A 19,067-nucleotide genomic window follows, 5' to 3' on the forward strand; every position below is an offset into this window, starting at 1 on the left:
AGAAGATTAAAGGCCCAACCTGCACCTTCAGTGTCCTCTACCAAAGCTTCTTTCCCCACTTACAGGTTTGATTGCAGAGCACAATATTAGACCTACTGTCACCATGAGCCATATTTATTGGCTTTGTGGCGTTTGCAGGGTTTACTGTTATAAAAAGGATTTGCAGTAAGTTAAACTTCAGTACAGGGTTGTAATTCTAGGGTAATAACTTCAACTCACTGTCTCCACCACTGCCGACTGAAATCCAAAGTTCTATTTAGTCAGCTGCCAAACAGCAACATTTCAATGCAACAAACAACCAATCACATGTTACTGTTTTCACATCATCTATGGATGTTGTTTATTTGGTGAGTTTGATTTTTCTGACAATGTAATTCAGCATTGCATGATATCATTTTCAGCTTCTAACCGACAATTTACACCTGAATGCGCTAACAAGGAGAGTGTTAAAAATCTTCCCCACTGCTCCAAACTGCGACAATAACACAAATTTGACAAGAAAATAAGGCAACTAAATGTTTACTGTGATGGATCACTTTCCACATGCAGGTTTCAAGTCACATGATCTTTAGACTGCGGTGAAATGAACTGAACCCAGAAACTGGTTCGAAGGTGGGAATCATTTCTTTCATTTAAGTGAACAGCAGAAAAAGCAAATAAGATGGGAAAATTCAAGACCATTTATCCCTCTTACCACTCCAATAACACGTAATACAAAAATTCCTGCTGGTACTGCTGGTTGTGTTGGCAGACTTCAAGTGCATGTTTGTCTTAATTGTAGGTTCTTTCAAAAGAATGAGACAATGTCAACAATCTGCCGCCAAACAGCACACACATTTGTTTTTTTCTAGCGAGGGACACTTGCTTCCATCAAAGAAACAGCCCTTTCCTTTATCCGATATCATACAGTCTTGTTAAAAAAAGCAACAGTGAAAAGTGAATCGGCGTCAGGGAAGACAGACGGAGACATCTCATGACTAAGTCAGAATGCGTGAGAAACTATTTTTGGGTGTTGTTAATCTCTCAAAACCTGCTGTTATGATGCTTTCAAGAGCTCAGAGCTTAATCACATGCAGGCATGTTCAGAGTGGCTTCATGCCGACAAAGAAGATTCTGTCTGACATGCAGTTATGTTTTTACATCTCCTACACTGGTTTGCTAATTTGTTGACTTTATGTTGCTGTCACCAAAAACTGTGCCCCTCTATGAGAGCCACATCGAGGACAAATGTCATCGGCACTCCAATGGTACTCTCCTAATTTGGTGTCACGGATAATTGCAATAAGGTTGTGAACTCCATCTGAACATGTCCTCTCCCAGTAATCCGGGGGAGAGGACATGGGTTACGTACTTAACTAAAGCATAACAGACAGAGAGAGACCATATAGGAAGAGATCCTGTCAAGATCAGCCTAATAAGAGCTACTAGATTATAAGACATGCAATAGTTCCACAATTAAGCCTTTCAACATCTTAGAGACTGAGTAACCAGGTGGGGACGAGTGATTGGATGAGAGGGACAGACCTTTAATGAAGAATTGGCAGTTTGACAAGGATTATATTTTCATTTTCTTCAATTTAAAAGGCCTTTACACACTGACACAATGACACAAATATTATCTGTTAAGGGCTTTTATTGGGAAAGAACAGAAGAAGTGGATCTGGTAAACACTGCCTTTGTCAAGGTTGAAAGGAGTAATACATTTTGCCATCATGGTTTCGGACAAAGGAGCTCAAAGTTATTGTTTTTTTATAAATAACTTAAAAAATAGGCGCAACTAAAACCGTTCTGCAAAAAGTAGCCTAATTGGTTGATGCCTGTATTCGTGTTGTGAAAGCACAGAACAATCAACCTCGGTCCGTTTTTCACCATGTAATATTAATGTATTCCTGAAAAAAACAACAGTTTGAAGAAATATTTTGTCATATATTGTATGTTTGTATATATTGTATGACATTTCTGTATAATATCTCAGACCAGACATTGGTTGTATAGCTATACTCAACTGTGAGTTTACTTATTACCACAGTTACTTCTGATTCTTTCTTGATGAACGGAGAGAAAAAAAAGAGACCTGACTGTAGGGAGAGAGAGAGCGGAACAGAGAAACAGAAAGACAATAAGGACACTGGAATGGTTTGTCATCCGTCAGAGGCGTCCCTCAGCACTGTCCTGTGTCTACTCAGTGTCTGCTCGTGACATCCGTGCAGGAGAAACTAATCTGTCGCCCATGAGAAGGCTCTGGCCTTGATACCAGATCAGCTGAAGTGAAACACATCAAGCTGCTGACACTCCACCGTTTCTCCCTGGGAAAAAGATGAAGCCATCACTCACCGACACAAGCCGGCAAAATTACAAACTCACAGTCTTCCTACAGAAGTCTCTTTTATCTTTACAGTGCTTTCTTTTCCCTCAATGTGTCTGCTTCTGTCTTTGTGAGAATCAAATGGGAAAAATGCCTTTTTTAAGTTAGATATTACTGCTGCTGCATCATAAGACCAGCTGACTGAACTTTTATACTCTGCATTCTTACTATACAGCAAGGATTTTCTGTCTGTCTGTGTATATATACAGTATATATATATGTATCCTTTGCATATCTCATAAACTGTTTATCCGATCTACTTCACACTTGCCGCCTGTATTGCTGAGGACACAAGGACGCGAGTGTCAAAGTTGGTGCAATTTCGACACGTTCAATATTAATAATCTAATAAATAAAGCCATGACTGAGTTGAGCATGTCTTCCGCAGCAGGCTTTTAGAGGGCCGCGGCTCATTAACTGCAGTTCACTTTTGCGGCTGGATGATGGATATACTAACTTTACAACCAAACTCTTCTTCACTCCATTGTTCGATGGAGTCAACCAGCAATGATCGGTTCTTAAAACGCTCTAAGCAGCACTTTCCAGGGATAAGCAATCAGCCCGCTCCAAACAGCCACATGCTCCGAAAGCAGCCTCACATCCGGAACGGGCACTGCCCTCTCAACATTTATTCAGCAGAGGTCTTTTGAGCAATCTAATAGAGAAACAAATATCATTAGGGCAGTGTGCAAAAATAAAACTGTCTTGTCTAAGCCATCTAGTAATACAAATTGTGCATATTAATAGTGTATCGTTTAGTGAAGAGAAGAGTCACAAAATGGGCAGAAAAAGGAACGCTATGTTTTATAAATTGCCTGCATTTTGTTTCATGGACGTTAAAAAATACACGTCTATCCAGGCAATAATATAAATGATCAACTGTTGTTTTTTTTTCATTCAGGCATGGAAAAAGTGATAAAAAGGAAAATTGGCTCCAAATGCTCCAAGACTAATCACTGAGTGCAAGACAAAGAGAGGTCTTTAAATCACTACAGATCTTAAGTAATTAACTCATCGCTATCATTAAGCTATGATCACTGATATGAAACAAGTCAGTATGTTATATAAAAGCTTTAAATGCTTGGTTAAATCCTATATTCATAATTTATCTCTCATAATAAAGACAGATTGAGATCTTAATACGGGAGACATTGAGACACAAAGGAAAAGAGGTACTGGGTGGAGATCGAGAAAGTTGCAAACATATCTCAAACATCGATCTACTCTCTCCATTGACAGGGGGATTAATTCCTCATATCTCTGCTTCACAGATGAAACTTCCAGGTGTTTGTCAGTAACATGCACCGTGTCTCCGAATACAATCCAATTCGTCAAATGTCAGGTATATCTGATAGCTTTGATGCTCCAAGCTACAAACATGGTGACATTCTGCCTGAGCAGGGAGAGATGAAGAAGATTTAAGACAACATGGCAGAGGGGGCTTTTTATTGAGTAGCGGGGGAGCGACATCAGTGCGATGGCGAGACAGCGAAATAAGTCTTTTAAAGTTCATGCATCTGCTTCAAAACAAAAAGGACAGCGCTGTCTGTAGGGAGAGTGTAAAGTCTCTACTCCTGATTGCTTAAGCTGTTTGGTACTCTTTAAAAAAAGTCTCCTTTTTGCACACACAATCTTCACACATATTTCACCTCGCTGATTTATCATATTTTGTTACGACCTGAGAATGCACATACACATGCATATAATACATTCATATAGTGTTGGCAGAAACACATGATTTTTGATAATAATAACGAGATTTCTTTAATCCACAATTTGGGGTATCAACTTGTTTGTTAATGGGAGTTTAATGAAGGATTGAATGCATTTCTGCTCTGTGAGTTCAACAGATTGACTGCTGTGGGATATACCCAGCACGGCAGCTGGATTCTCGCGATGTCACAAGATCACGCAAGATCACATATCACACGAAAATCCATCTCCTCAGGCTTCAAGTAATGCGTTTGTGTCCGGTAAGCCAGAACTCGGACCAATCAGCGTCATGTGAGGAGCTACTACCAGCTACGGGCGTCTCTGTAACATAAAAGTTGTCTTTACCAAAATTCAGTTTGTAAGTTGAGGACGGGCTAAGCTAATATTAGCTGTTGATGGTGAGTAAATATCTCCAAACTGTTGGCTGGCGGATTGTTAAACCCATAATGTCTTTCTTTCTTTATCTACACATGTTAAATACAGAATATGTGACGTTTGGGTGTAGAGGACTTGGAGCTGTTTACAGGCACATGTCACGAAGCTGGGCTGAGGAATGAAATCAATGAGTAATGTAATTAATTACTTATTACTTTTGAGTGTTGTAAAGTAATGTATCTACTTTTCAAGAAGTAGTAACTTGCCCTCTACTGCTTACATTATTTGATGACGGCTCTCAAAGAAAAAGCCCAGGTTCTGTGTGGAGCTTGAATCGAAACTAAGCCGCCTGATGCAAATAGTAAATATTTATCGGGTGAAACACCATCCCTTTTGGGTTCTCATCATCTCAGAGGGATCTTGGTGTCCTTTGCCTCGGTTTTGGACATCAATGCACACCACAGACGGCGGTAATTATCCTGTGATGGTCTCTCGCTTTAAGTAAAGTAAAAGTGCTGTTCCTGGGGCTCAGACAACCGATGCATCTATGAGAGGTGGATTGTGGGAGGAGGACCAATTGGAAACATGTCATGTCACACACCTACGAGCATGCACACACTCAAACAGATCCACATATCTCACAAAACAGGCAAACATGCACGTTACCCCACCCTCATTCACACACAAATACACGCACCAGTGCTCCCCAGATGGATCGTGGCTTTGATACTGGTTGAAATGAGGAAGTGGATCACTAGATCCCGTCCTCTTTTTTTGACAGTTATGGCCTAAAACTCCTCAGAGTAGTGAATCATATTGAAGTCTTGAGATGAACAACTACCATGGGATAAGAGGAGAGTAGCACACAGAGGTCACATACACCTCAATAGGCATTTTTTACTTGTGATGTACACTGCTGTGCAACTAGAGTGACCGTTTTATTTTTTAAGGAATATGACATTGATTCATATACTACGTTGACGTTTCTGCCCTCAGACTTACAGTTGAAAATTGAATTAAAAGAAGAACCATGACTTTGGGTGAACCAGTTTTAATGTTGAAAAGAATTTAGTTTGACTAAGATTTCATACAAAAATCACTTTGCTTTTGCAATATTGCTGCAGGGATGTTATTGAGATAAAATGCCACTACGTTAGTGGAATATGAAGTGCAATAGCAACATTACTAATCAGTGCTGTTCTTAATCTGAGTGTATAATGAAGTTTGTATCTATTAACAGACAAATTAAATCCTCCCCTCCAAGAAAAAATAATTGAATAGCCTGAGGCACTGCCGGTATATAATTTGCACCTGAATAAACTGGGTTAACAGTGTCTCCCATGTTTCCTGATGGCAGAGTCGTGAAAACATCAGCTATGTTTGTACACCAGTTGTTGACAGGATTTGACACTCGTACTGCGCAGCTCATACATCACCATCTGCCTGCTGTTGCCTATATGCTGCTTATATCCTACAACACAGCCTGACTCACGACTCACAAAAGTGACTGCTGAACCTTCCGCCTATGCCTTTTAAATTGGTCTAATTAACACTAAAGCTAATCTGATGTCAGGCTTCTGGTGACAACCTCTCATGAAACACATTGTGTCTGTTACTTCGTCCTGCTAATCAGAAATAAGAGAGACCTATTAAGGCTCAAATCTTAGTTCACTTATAACGTCTTGGATGTGTGGCTGTCAGTCCTCTTACGGCTTTCAGCCTGCAGTCAGGTTTTCTCTGTTCCTGCTAGCGCTTATTTAAAACCCTTCAGACACATGTAAGCGTTGGCTTTTAAGTGTGAAGAGAACAACTTGTACCAGCGACAGCGCTGGAGGAAAGACAGTGATTAATAATCAGAAATGAGGAAGAAGAGATAGATCAAAAGAGAGGAAACCCCACTGATATTGGACAGTAGGGCTATCCTCTGTGATTACCGCAGCATGTGGCATGAGAGTGGTGCAGCGGCAGACCACCCAGAGACATGGAAGAAGTCAACGTTGTGTGAGGCCGGCACATAGTAGCTAAGTACTAATTCTTAGGCCTTAAAAAAAAAATCAGCTTTTTGAGGCAAAGCGCTATAAACAAACTTTAACTGATGCATCTGAAGCCTCTTTGCTGTGGTGTGATGCCAGCCCGCCTCTCTCCCCTCTAATATGGATCCTTCCACTTGACAACATAAACAAGTTGTCAATTAGCAGCCTGCTTGTACAAACGTTTACTGCGTTTAATTCACTAGGGTTGTGGCTGACTGAGACTGTGTGGAGCACACACACAGCCAGAAGGGAATAGATGGAATGATGGATAAAGAGTTTGTGTTTGTGCTTCTTTGCAGGACTATAATTGAACTATGTGAATGCATTGGTGTGTGTGTTCGGTTATTTGTGTGCATGAGTGTGAAAGAGAGCTAAAATTACTTGTAAACTGCTGATCGGCTTTGTGGACTGGAAGTTCATTAACACGTCTGACGCTTTGATCCTCTGATAACGTCGAGGAAGACAGGACCATAAACACGCGCGCTGATTAAGATAGCGCTCGTTCGACTTTTGCAGGACAGAGAGAGGGAAAGTTTGAAGAGGAAAGAAAGAAGGATCTAATGAACAACCGACACAGACAGAAAGAAGAAATGACTTTCGGCGAGTAGGCCAATAACTAGCCTGCAGAGACACAGAAAGCCAGTTAGAGTGAGATAACAGAACCATCCAGAGGCTGAGATAGCTGGAAGGAGACCATCTGTCTCCTCCACTGTGCACTCACCGTCAGTGGAGCAGCCGGTGGAGCCGTCGCTGGAGCAGTAGCGCATCTCGATCCTCTGCCTGCCCACTTCCAGCAGGCTGGGATCTGGGATGCGAGCTTTGCAAGTGTAGCGGAAACGCTGCTCATAGTGCCCGCCGTTGTCCGAGATGTTGACAGGCGTCCAGGGAGTCCAGGGTGTGGTCTTCTTTAGGTCAGGACATGGCAGGGTGTTGCATGACTGGTACTCCTGCAGACGGAAAACATTTAGCTGCAATTAACACAGACTTATTTCATGCCAAGCACGTTTACAGGCAGGTGAATATGACACGTTCCGCGCAGGAAGAGATAATCGCAAATCATTAAAGCAATAATTAAACATGACAAGCTCAGACAGAAATATATGGTGTATTTCCCAAGCATAATAATGGACAGGACAATGGCTTTTGAAATTCTCAGCAGTGACTAATATGAAATTAAACAGCTTTTTTATGAGGAAATAAACAGCCCTTTCAAAGCTTTCATCATCATTCATCATTAAAAGCCTCTTGATTCCAGTTCTGGCAGGTTTACTGTACTGTATGCTGCCAAATCCAGTACGGCTCATCCCCCAAAATACCACTCACAAACCAACCAAGCAATGTTTGCCTGGCCCCAACACACCTGTCATTCTGCCTGCATGGACTTACTAAAGATACATTCTCTTTGGGCCACTTGCTGAACATGGCAAGAGGCAAACAAGCCAGGCAGAGAAGGTCATTCATCAAGTTAATTCATAACCAACGGGAAAGGATGGAGGAGAGGAGGGGGAAAGAGGAGGAGGGGTGATAGAGAAGTTGATAGAGAAGGAGCAAAATGAAGGCAATAATGGCAACTCTTTCTCCCCTTTGCATCTGGCTTTGAGAGCCGGGCAATAAAAATGAAAAACGCAACAATGATGCACCAACAGCATGATATGTGAGTCTCATTCAGGAGCGCCATAAGTATATATCTTGCCTCTACTTCTCTCAACCAAATTTTATTTGGACTAGTGGTTGAAAAAAAAATCTTCTTCTTCTGTGGTGCTATATTTGATGATACGATTCAGGATAATAATAAGTGGGTAATAGGCAGTTTAGACCCCTATTGTGCCCAACTAAATAAATAAGTCGGTAGAGGTAGTGATACGTCGTGGATAAAATGAAAGGACAGAAGAGAAGGTGAGATGGCTGCCATTTTCCTCACTGCTTGTTTATTTATGCTGAATAGGCCTTGAGTGACTGCCAGACCTTGACAAAATAAGATAAGAGTTCCTTTCTGCAATCCGTCAGCCTGTCACATAGGATCGGCTGACAGGTCAACTGAGGAGAGGACCACTATACATTATACAGTATGCAGGTCTATCTTTCACCATCTCACCTCCTCTTTAAAGCTCTCTCTTGGTCTTACTTTCCATCCATCTATCTATCTTCATATTTCCTTCACCCTCTTCTTCACACACTGTTCATAACTCGCTTTGTGTCAGCTCTTTCTCTCGCTCCTTGTTTCTTTTTCCCTCTGTGCCTCTGCTTCATCTCTCCCTGTCTCTCCCTATCCAGCCTTGTTTCTGTCTCCTCCTCTCCCTTGCTCCGCCCGCCTCCCTTCCCCGGGGTACCAAGGTTAAAAACACAGGAAGGATTTAGATTCTGTTCAGGCCCCGTGATGAATGAGGGTGTCACCTCCACCGCACTTCCTGCCTCTCTCCATCTAGCACAGTAATCATCTCCAGACATTAATATTTAACATCATCACGCATCACAGACCAGCTCACAATCTGTGATGATCAGCCAATAACAAAAAGGAAGTAAAAAAAAAAAAGAGTCAACCTCAGCGTCTCGCCGCTGCCCACGGCGCAAAAAAACAACAACACGTGGCATGAATGGGGGAAAAAGGCAAACGATCTGTCGGTGTTTGTTGTGTGAGTTGTTGATGGTGGCCAAACACAGTAAATATTTAATGAGGCTTGTCTGGTAAGCATTTCTTCCTGCACTCTCTGAGGATTAGTGTCGATGCAGAGGGCTAAGGAGATAATTAGTGGGTTTAAAGCTAAACCTCATTCAAGGTCTCAGAAGGTATCCACATCAATTACAGCTAAAGTATACGCAGTTTACAGCAAGGCGGTCAGTATTTATGTCACAAAGATAGAGTCGCACTGATTAAACACAAAGCTCTGTGGTGGCTTGTTGAGAGGACCAACCTTGTAAAACAATTCATGAGCTGCAACTTTGAATACATATATTTTCAAAGTAGACCCTGAGTTTTCAAATGTGGAGTCCCAATTCACAATTTTTGGATGTATAATGCAACGTACAACATGTCAGGTATTACACTTTACTTACTTATATATGTGGAAGGGAATAGGCATTTGATTAAGGCTTTGTGTTTGATGAAAGTAGTGGCCCGTTCGCTGAGCTTTATTTATAAACGTCAATGTAAGTTGAACAATGATAATAATGAGAAGAGGAAGAAGTACTAGTAGTAGTAATAGTAGTGTTAGTAGTGGTGTTGTAGTAGTAGTAGTAGTAGTAGTAGTAGTAGGTTGATAGCAAAGCTAATAAACTAGGATGGTGACAATATGACATAATGCCATGAAGAAGATGGCGGTCCCCAATGTCGCAGTGGTACAATCTGGGCGTCCATGATATAAAAACAACATTTAAGACCCCTGCTGTGGACTATTTCATCCAATAACAAATGCTGAAGGACAGCGGACAGCTTATTGTCTTTTCCTGCAATAAAAGAGCCTTGTTATAGTGGGTGTGCACGTGAATACAAAATCTGGAATAATAACAAAAACAAAAACAGTCCCCTTGCTTTTTTTTAGTGGCAATTTTTATAACGCGTTTTGAATAATGCATTAAAAATGGACCCGAGGATGTGAAATAAACATCAGTATAGCCCTGCCCATGAAAACCCATAAACCCAACACACACATACACCCACAAGCAAATAAAATAACTCCATTAAAATGACATTTACTGAGCCAGAGCAGTGAATAGGTCATCTTAGGCATATATTACATGTTGGCTACGGAAATGTGTCTCTGAACAAAACAAAGGAGCTACACTGTAATTCAACTTTGATTCACTGTTAGGGGAAAAAAAGCTGATCAAAATGAGCTATTTAAATGTTTCATCGCAGTCCTTCCAGTTGATACTGTGAGTTTATAAAACAAAGTAATAAAACTACAAGAAAACGACAAAAAACAGGAAACATTTCATGTACTCTTCAGCCACACTCCTATTCCAATTTTTAGGGAAATTAACCGAAAGTGAAAACATGGCGGAAAGCAGTCGAATGTGACAAGTGGCATGTGGAACACAAAATTGGATTCAATTAGTCCGCTGATTTCTACTCATATCCGTGCCCCCTCCCCCGCCTCCCCCCTGGCAAAAGCAGTGATATGCATTGTGGGCAAATGGAGAGCTGCGATTTTATGCTGTGCAACACCTTTAACAGGCAGCTGCTCACAGACGGGCAGCACTGTAATGTGTTTCTGGCTAGAGCCCAGGAGAGCTGGGTAGGAGGACGCCTGATAGCATTTTACTGCCTCACACAAACAAGCTGCCGGGTTGGTCAGTACAGAAGTGGTGGTTGGGCTGGTTGTGTGTGTGTGTGTGTGTGTGTATCTGCAGGACTGTGTATGAATGTGTCAAGTTGACTATAGAGTGAAAGTTTGACTTTACTTGCACTTCGGCACTGATTTGCGCACGTGTGTGTGTGTGTGTGTGTGTGTGTGATGCGCGTGCATGTCTATAACTTTATGCACGGCTGAGTTATGGATTCAGGCAGCTCCTATCTCATTCTGTCTCCATCCGCAGACCTTTCTGCTTATTTTTTAGGTGTTATAGGCTAGGGGGATACAAATTGAGGAAGAAGAAGGGCAAAAAAGAAATGGAGCGAGATAGAGTGTGTGTGTCATAATAGTGTCTGAGTGCTGTGGAAGTATAAGCCCTCAGCCGCTCCTTATTTTTATTGGAAAATGTATGGATGTGGAGTGGAGGGTGAAATACATTGTATATATTTACTTCTGCATGTGTATGTGTGGAGAGAATATAGTGTGTGTAGATGTGAATAGGTAAGAAAGGCTCTCTGTTGTGTCCGACCAGCGGTAGGAGATGAATAACACGGAATCGTGCCTCTCCAGCCTCCGACCATCATTATGCTCATTATACATCTTATTGGAGTGGGAGAGATGAGGGTGTGTATGAGAGAGAAAGAGAGAGTATGTGTGTTGGTGTATGCCTACATATACACATTTGTACCCTAACATTTAAGTGAATGATCCAGATGTGAGACTTGAAAGTGACTAATCCTCTCAAGTGCCTACATCTTTATCTAGTGCAGTCGAGTCCACAGAAATGGAGGCCTAATGTTCCCCAAGTCTCCATGAGGCATCACTTCAATTAGCAGCGCCGACCAAAGCACACTTTGTCAAACTCTGACTTCTCTCTCCCTCTCCGTCTCCCCACCAGTCTGACTCCATAATGAAGCCTGCTGTCGGCCAGGAGCAGGTCTCCTGGCTACACACCAGTGCACACACACACACACACACACACACACACACACACACACAATGACTAAAACTGAACAATACGAAAACACACAAGTGTGTTCGCACGTCATTCTGCCAGTGCCTACACAAACACTGGGTACTTAACTTTCATTTTGCAGTCTGACTGCACGACTGGCAGGTAAATAGAACAGCTCTTGGTGTCATTAAGCAGCTCTGTGCATTGCCAGTTCTGCATGGCCCACATTTGATTTATTTAACTCTGAGAGGCAGAGTCAAAATGTACTGTTCAGCTGAGAATAATGGTACTTTTTGATCCTTGGATGTGAGAGATATTTGATGTACCTTACTGTATAAAGTAGGAAATACCACGGTGAATGAAATCTTCTTAAAGACCCCTAAAGCAACTCTTCTTTCCTCTAATACTATTAAATTAAGTATGTGAGCGATGTGAATGTCATATCGATGAATCAGCAACTGATTTATGTGTTGCAATTTCAAGTGCTATCGCCAATACTGTGATGGCAGAGTTCAACTTAATACTATATAAACAGATGTTGCCTTCAAATCTGCAGGCAAAGGGACAAGATTTTGGTATCGGAAATCTTCCGGTGTCCATTTGTTATTGACCAGTCATGTTCAAACAGGCTTTGGTGGTTAACAGTCCTCGTGGAGAGCAAATGAGGAGACACGCACTGACGGAAATAAAATCTTGCTATATCGTCTGATGATTACTAAGATTTAAAATTAACTTGTAAACTACTTGTGAAATAACCCGTTCATAAACATTTTTCTCTAAACTCAATCGCGAGAAAAAGGAAGTCTTGGCCCGCATGTCCACTGGACCAACAGAATTACAGCCCCTTGCCCTCAGAGGCTTATCCATCGTCAGAAAGATAGCTGATGGGTTCCGAGAATGAGTTCAAATTAATTCAATACAATTTGAAAAAAACAATTATGGAATTTGTTTGCCAGAAAATGTATAGAGCTAGCAAGAGATCAGCTGCGTGTAGGCACTCTGTCTTTAGCTTTCCCTGGTTGGTCCTTTGTTTGAATACCAGTTAGAGTACAAAACATGAGGATTTAATGGAGGTTTATGAAAGTAATATTGATTTTGTGGATAAGAGGCTCGCGACTTTTACTTAACCCCAAAGTTGAAGTTTATTACTGCAGCAGTTGTTAACAGCACAGAAACGACATCTAGCTGTAGAATTTGTGGTTCTACAAGTTTTGAAGCGTATAGCCTGTATTTTAATGTAATTTGTGGACTATATTTCAACATATAACTAGTTCTACTGGATCTGCTGGACATATTTCTTGGCAAAAGTGCTGAAAAAACATTTGCTGTGATGCATTATGCAATTTGAACAAGTCTGTGGAAGTTTTTCTCTGCTCATTTCTACCAGAGGTAAAGAAATGAGTCCTCTTGGCTGGTAACTAAGCTGAATGTAGCAGCATCAATAATAAAAGGTAATGGACATCTTTCTTTCTTTTTTTCTCATTCATGCTCTTGAATAATGATTCCTTTTCTTATCAACTACTGAGTCAGCCTCACGCGGTGTGATCATCATCAAAAGGGTTCATATGAAACAATACAGCAGGGTTATTCAATTAAAATTCAACGAGGTCTATTTCGAGATTTTGCTCATGCAAAGGTCCAGACCATCTCAATAATGTCAAACTGATTTAGTCCCATATATATATTGAAGTAGCCTCCAGTTGTATTAACGTCTGTATGTCAACAACTGACTGTCAAATCAAATGAAGAAAGTTCAACTGAATAATATCTCATTCATTGTCAGTTTTCATATTGAACTGGATGAATTATAAATAATACATACTCTAATAATAAATAAACGTTCTTCTCTATTTAACAGTAAAATAAGGGATGCATTTAAGATTAAATCACATAACAGAAAGCTTTTGAAAAATGTGACTTAAAATAAATTACTTTTAACTGAATTGTCTTTGCCCTGCAGCTTTAAATTCAGTTAATTCAGGGTGAAGTGATGTCAACCAAAAAAGTTACGATATTATATTCTCATCCTCTAGTAAGAGAAAATTGTGTGCAGGGACGTTATCTGTGGTTATTGAAACCTCTTGTTTCGGCTCTATTCCTCTCTGTTAACATCATTGTTGGGCAGTGAATTAACGTGCTAGGATTCTGATCATTTTGGGCTCTTAGATTGTTTATTTTTTATTTTCATTTCGGATGTTAGTGGGTACGTTTGCTCAAAAAAGTTCTGCTTTGTCTCGTAGTGACGCTTCACATTGCTGCTTTTAATAATCGTCAGTCTCTGAACATGAGACATACTGGTTTTGAACTGACGTGGGAAGAATGAACATATAAGAGTCTGTCTATTCTTGGTTAAGTTCTCTTTTTGGAGAACGCCATGTGAAATAACTCCTGACTCACTTGTTATTCTCTGACTACTCGGTCTCTCTCCCCGTCTCCCCCCTGTGTGTAAATCTCACTTGAGTCAGGAAGTTTATCAGAACACACATATTTGATTGGCTGAGCAGCATTACGTGATGTGATTTACAACGCATGTAATTGGCTGTTGTGTTTCCTGGACCGCTGAACGAGTGCCGTAAAGGCGCTGGTTAAAATAGAAGCGATCCGTCAAAATTGAACAATTCTCTGTTTTAGTTTCAGGGTCCAGATACAACAGAGTCTGGGGTCCGGACCCGGACCGCAGTCCGTCTATTAGTGACAAAAATGTTGTTCTGTTTAGTTTTGTTAGCAGAGTTTTCAGGAGAAGATGGGGTTAAGCACAACACTTGTGGTACAGTACTTCACTGCTGGGCCACCAGAGCCTTGCTTGTTTATTTCAAGCCCAGATTTCGCTTGCTCCTATGGGGATACAAACCTGTATTGCAGATACAGTGAAACGAGAGAGACGGAGCAGCGCTGCATGGAGGAGGGCGGCTCAGACTGATGAAGTTGCAGTCATGTGGCCTTTTGCATCAGCAAAATAAGGCACCCTCAGGACTAAATACTTCCACGATGATAAGACTGCTGAGGCTTAAGTCAATGACACGCAGGGCAAACTTACAGCAGGTTTCATGGAAATAATGCAGCTAGAGAGCTTGCTCTTTTAATCATGCATAGAGCAACATTTTGTTTGTAGGATTTCAGCGTTGCATAGTGAGTGTAGACACTTTTGTTTAAACAAAAGTGTCCTTGACCTGAATCCCTACTTGCTTCACTTGAGCTACTCTGTGTGTGACTGTACACTGAGAGCTCCCTGTGGAGAGGGTGTAAGCACAGACAATTTTGCTTCAGGGATCAATAGAGAAACAAAAAAAGTAACAACTGAATAGATTTTTTTTTTTCTCTCAGCGATTCACTTTACATCATGTTGGGAGTGTTGACCAGATTGTTATCACCAACTTCAGTCCATCTTTGATGTTTTTCAAAAATAAGTTACAGAAGTTTGTGTTTCTTACAAAGTCTCTGCATGACATCCTTGTAAAAACACCAAGCAGATGTTAGCTCATCGCTGCCGATTAATGTCTGGCAAACGCCAGGAGCTGATCACAGGTGGCTGCTGCGGCGATATCAATCCTGACAGCTAAACATTAATGCACACACGAACTGTACCTTTGCGCTACAACGTCCACAAAAAACACAGTGTTCATCTTTTCAGGTCTCAGTAGGGGGTCGGTCTAAAAAAGTAGCTGTGATGACAGAAGCTGCAACCTGTGTGTATGTATGTGTGTGTCTGTGTGTGTGTGTGTGTGTGTGTGTGTGTGTGTGTGTGATTATGTGTGCGTGGTCTCCTTCTGTTTAATTAAACATGGATCTGTCCGGGGGAAGAGAACACAGACAGATGGCGCATAAAAAAAACTCCATCACACTTTTCACTTCTTTTGGGGGGCGGTCCTTGAAGAAATCAAAAGGAGGTATTCCCTCCTACTTGATCTTCAAGTGCTAAATGCAAATTTATAAAACCAACTTTGTTGGAAAGGTGCATGCCGCTTCAAAAACTGGTTGCTGTCTTGAACACTTGAGCTTTTATTTCTTAGGGGTTTAAAGTGCATTGAAGCGATTGTTAAACATCGACAGCTGTTCCATTTAAGCCCCTTATCAGAGTTGTAAATGAAAGGTAGCAAATGTTTCTCTGATCTGAGTAAATATGCAGCTATAATACAAGTTAGCCAAGCTGTCCAAATAAAGTTCTCCTAGGAAAAGAGAAAGTGTCTCTGAAATCTGCATAATTACAACTCCGGTGGTGAGGCGGCCCCAATTAAGTCCATTTTGCAACGGCTGAAGACAGGGAGGCGATGAGGTAACACAACAAAACAACAAGGTGACAGTAAGTGAATGTAACTTATCTGTAATCAGTATGAAACTCTCCTCTCCCCTGGACACCACTAAAAACTACTTCAAATATCTCCTGCTGAGTGAGCCTGAGCTCATCTTCACACAACTACAGACAGACAAAGACAGGCTTTCCTTTTGGTGACAGCAGTGACGAGGCACAGAGATTTCCTCGTGCTCGTCCTCAGTTTCCTTTTCCGGACTGAGTTACTCTAGGATCGCCACTGCATTCCCAGGATGCCACTGTGAAGATAATGGTCAACCTGCAATGACAGTCAGTCTTTGCATTTGGGTTTTCTGCAGCTACTAATAAGTCATGGGTAGTTATCAAATACTATATTCTCTTGAGGGTGCGATCGCTTATGTGGGATGTTTTTTTTTAATAATGCTGGCACTATGTTATTTAGCTTCACAACAGGCCATTACACAACCTGTGGGATGTTCTTTTTTGTCTGAATGTGATGTGGTTGTTGATACTTTTTTTTTTTTAGCATTTTGCAGATCAAAAAAAAAATCTTTTCATTTCATGAATGAGCGTAATGCAGATTTTAATCTTAATTCTAAACCAGGATCAGACATTTTCCTTTAACCATCCAAAACTAATTTTTTATACTAAAATGGTGAAGAAAGCCCACAAACAAACACACTTCAAGGATCCCATGCAGCCACAAGCCCATGACCCATATTCTTCAATCCATTTGCAAGAGGGACACGAGGAGCTACAGCTATCATGTCCATTACCGCTTGTTTTCACCAGGACTGTGGATGAGCAAATGTGTTTGTGCGTGTGTGAAAATAGCACCAGAAATAACAGCGGCATAATTCACATAATTCTGTCAACAAAGAGAACGCTCATATTTCACCACTTCCTTGCATCATCCGTGCTTTTGGAGAAAGCTTTGTGGCAGGAAATAAGCCTATTCATATGTGGAGTGATTACCGACTGTGTGGTATTAAATATGCTGTGGTAATAAATCTGATGGCTGCTGCCACCGTATAAATATAGCCAGGGGATTTGGTCGTGTAAGATGTTCCAATTTCATTGGACTGTTTCGCATCAAATGGTTTCGTCTGAGTTCCTAAACAATGAATAGACAGAGACAAAGACGGATTTAAGGATGGTGCGTGTGAGAGCTTATTGTTTTGTGTGACATACCTGGCCACACCCGGGACAGTCGTTGCCGTTCTCACAGGTTCTGCGTCGTGACTGGACGCCTCCGCCACAGGGCACGGTGCAGCGTTCCCATGCCGACCAGGCCGACCAGTAGACATGCGGTGGGCAGGGCAGGTGTTCATTACAGTACCTGGGAAGCAAGAGGAAAGATGGGATCAGCACATAACTTGAAAAGTTAAAATAATGATTAGTGCATCTTTAATTCAGTTACTGGATTGTGTATTGTAGTTACAAGATTTACATGACAGAGGATATATGAAGTAGTGAGCAAGCTTTGACAACAGAGCTTAACTTATACTGGGTACATAAAACTGGATTATGTACTGTATGACAGTGTCATTTGAGTGGTCTGTGGAAAATGGAAGAGCTACTTTATCCGACAGGGCACTAAAATTATAAGTGAAGGGCACTGGAGACGTCACCACACTTTTGAAACCCTGCCCCTGAATTGAATCAAAATAGCTACAAAGAGGTCCTAGTACAGGCAGGGATGTTTGAAAAGGCATGTAAACTTCACTTAAAAAAGAAGAAAGAAAACTCAAACCAACCCAATATATAAGCTTTGATGTGGCCATGGAGTAGAGAGAACACGGTGCGCTGAGAACTAGAACATCTGATTGAATCATGCCACCAGAGACGGGTCTGTGGTATATTTCTGTGCATGGTGTAATGGCCAGCGTTGCATTAAAGGACATATAAAATTCCATCTCAGATCTCAATGAACTGCATTTACATTCTGCATAATTCATGATACAGTCTACTAAAAAAGCCACAAAGATGTATGCATCATCTCTAATTACATTGTTTTTACTAGACAGGATTACAGCAAAATCTAAAATACTTAACTACTCAGTCCTCATTATACAATAACGACAGACAATTGCCAGCCTTATTAGAGCCATACAATTTATTTTATAACTTTAACGCATACTATAAAATTGCTTTTATTGCTGTTTTGCTGTGTTTTGGCACACGGGTGCCTTTTGAGGAAAACCAAGTCTTCTTGTTCTAGCTTTAACTTTACATCCTCCAGAGGCTCAGGCTGGGTATCTCTATTGTATTATTCCCAAATACTCTGCTATTGTTCATGGTAAATCAAAAGCTACATTCTGTATACTTCTGGTTGTAAAGATCCTCAGAGCAGTGTGTTCTTTCTCCACTTTTCTAATCTGCACGCTTGTAGTGGGATGATACAGTGAAGAAAGAGGAGTGAGGAGAAGTCAGGAAGAGTGGGGATTACAATCTTGCAAAAGCCTGGGAGAGGGAGAAAGACGCACACACACACACACAGACACACACACACACACACAGACACACACACACACACACACACACACACACACACACACACACACACACACACACACACACACACACACACACAGGCATTCATGCACACAGGCTTGTATGCAGACCCAAAATACCCCTACTGCACCACAGCACATTGAAAAACTGCTGTGATCAAGCAGTTTTACGGCTTCAAAATCATCTTCATCATCATCATCATCATACACACTTTAATCATTTCAGACAAGTCATAACTTTGGTCCATCTCACCCTTTTCCCTCAACTCTAAAACACAGCTGATCGGACTAAAACGCTCCTAATTGCTCGCTGTAGGCTGAGTAAGCAGTGTGGACGATGTCCGTGTGTGCTGAGGGAAATACCAACAGACGGTTCATAAATGCAGGCATTAACCAGCCAGATTTAAGCCCATAGCGCTGCTGTGCATGGCCGGTTTCAGAACATTTGCCTTATCTTTAAAGGCTCTGCCTGCTGCAAACAATCAGGGCCAAACTTATAGGAGGCCTGTTGGCTAAAAAAAAAAAGAAGAGGTGAGAGAAAAGAGGTTTAG

At 41.3% G+C, this 19,067-nt stretch overlaps 1 protein-coding gene across 2 annotated transcripts in view; it reads right to left on the bottom strand.

Moving 5' to 3' along the window:
* Positions 1–19,067, bottom strand: part of sema5a (sema domain, seven thrombospondin repeats (type 1 and type 1-like), transmembrane domain (TM) and short cytoplasmic domain, (semaphorin) 5A) — a 109,670-nt gene that overhangs the window by 15,220 nt on the left and 75,383 nt on the right. For both annotated transcript variants that reach the window (XR_011102841.1, XM_068709818.1), the window contains exons 15-16: positions 17,195–17,342; positions 7,208–7,433 (exon numbers count right to left, since the gene is read on the bottom strand). Coding sequence is in view for 1 of the 2 variants with exons in the window: in XM_068709818.1 (XP_068565919.1) it covers positions 7,208–7,433; positions 17,195–17,342 (374 nt within the window). In the remaining variant the exon portion in view is untranslated. The remainder of the gene's footprint in view (positions 1–7,207; positions 7,434–17,194; positions 17,343–19,067) is intronic.

Source organism: Cebidichthys violaceus, unplaced genomic scaffold (genome assembly GCF_023349555.1).
Source record: "Cebidichthys violaceus isolate CVI_PGR_0920_01 unplaced genomic scaffold, fCebVio1.0.p SCAF_15, whole genome shotgun sequence".
NCBI lineage: Eukaryota > Metazoa > Chordata > Actinopteri > Perciformes > Stichaeidae > Cebidichthys > Cebidichthys violaceus.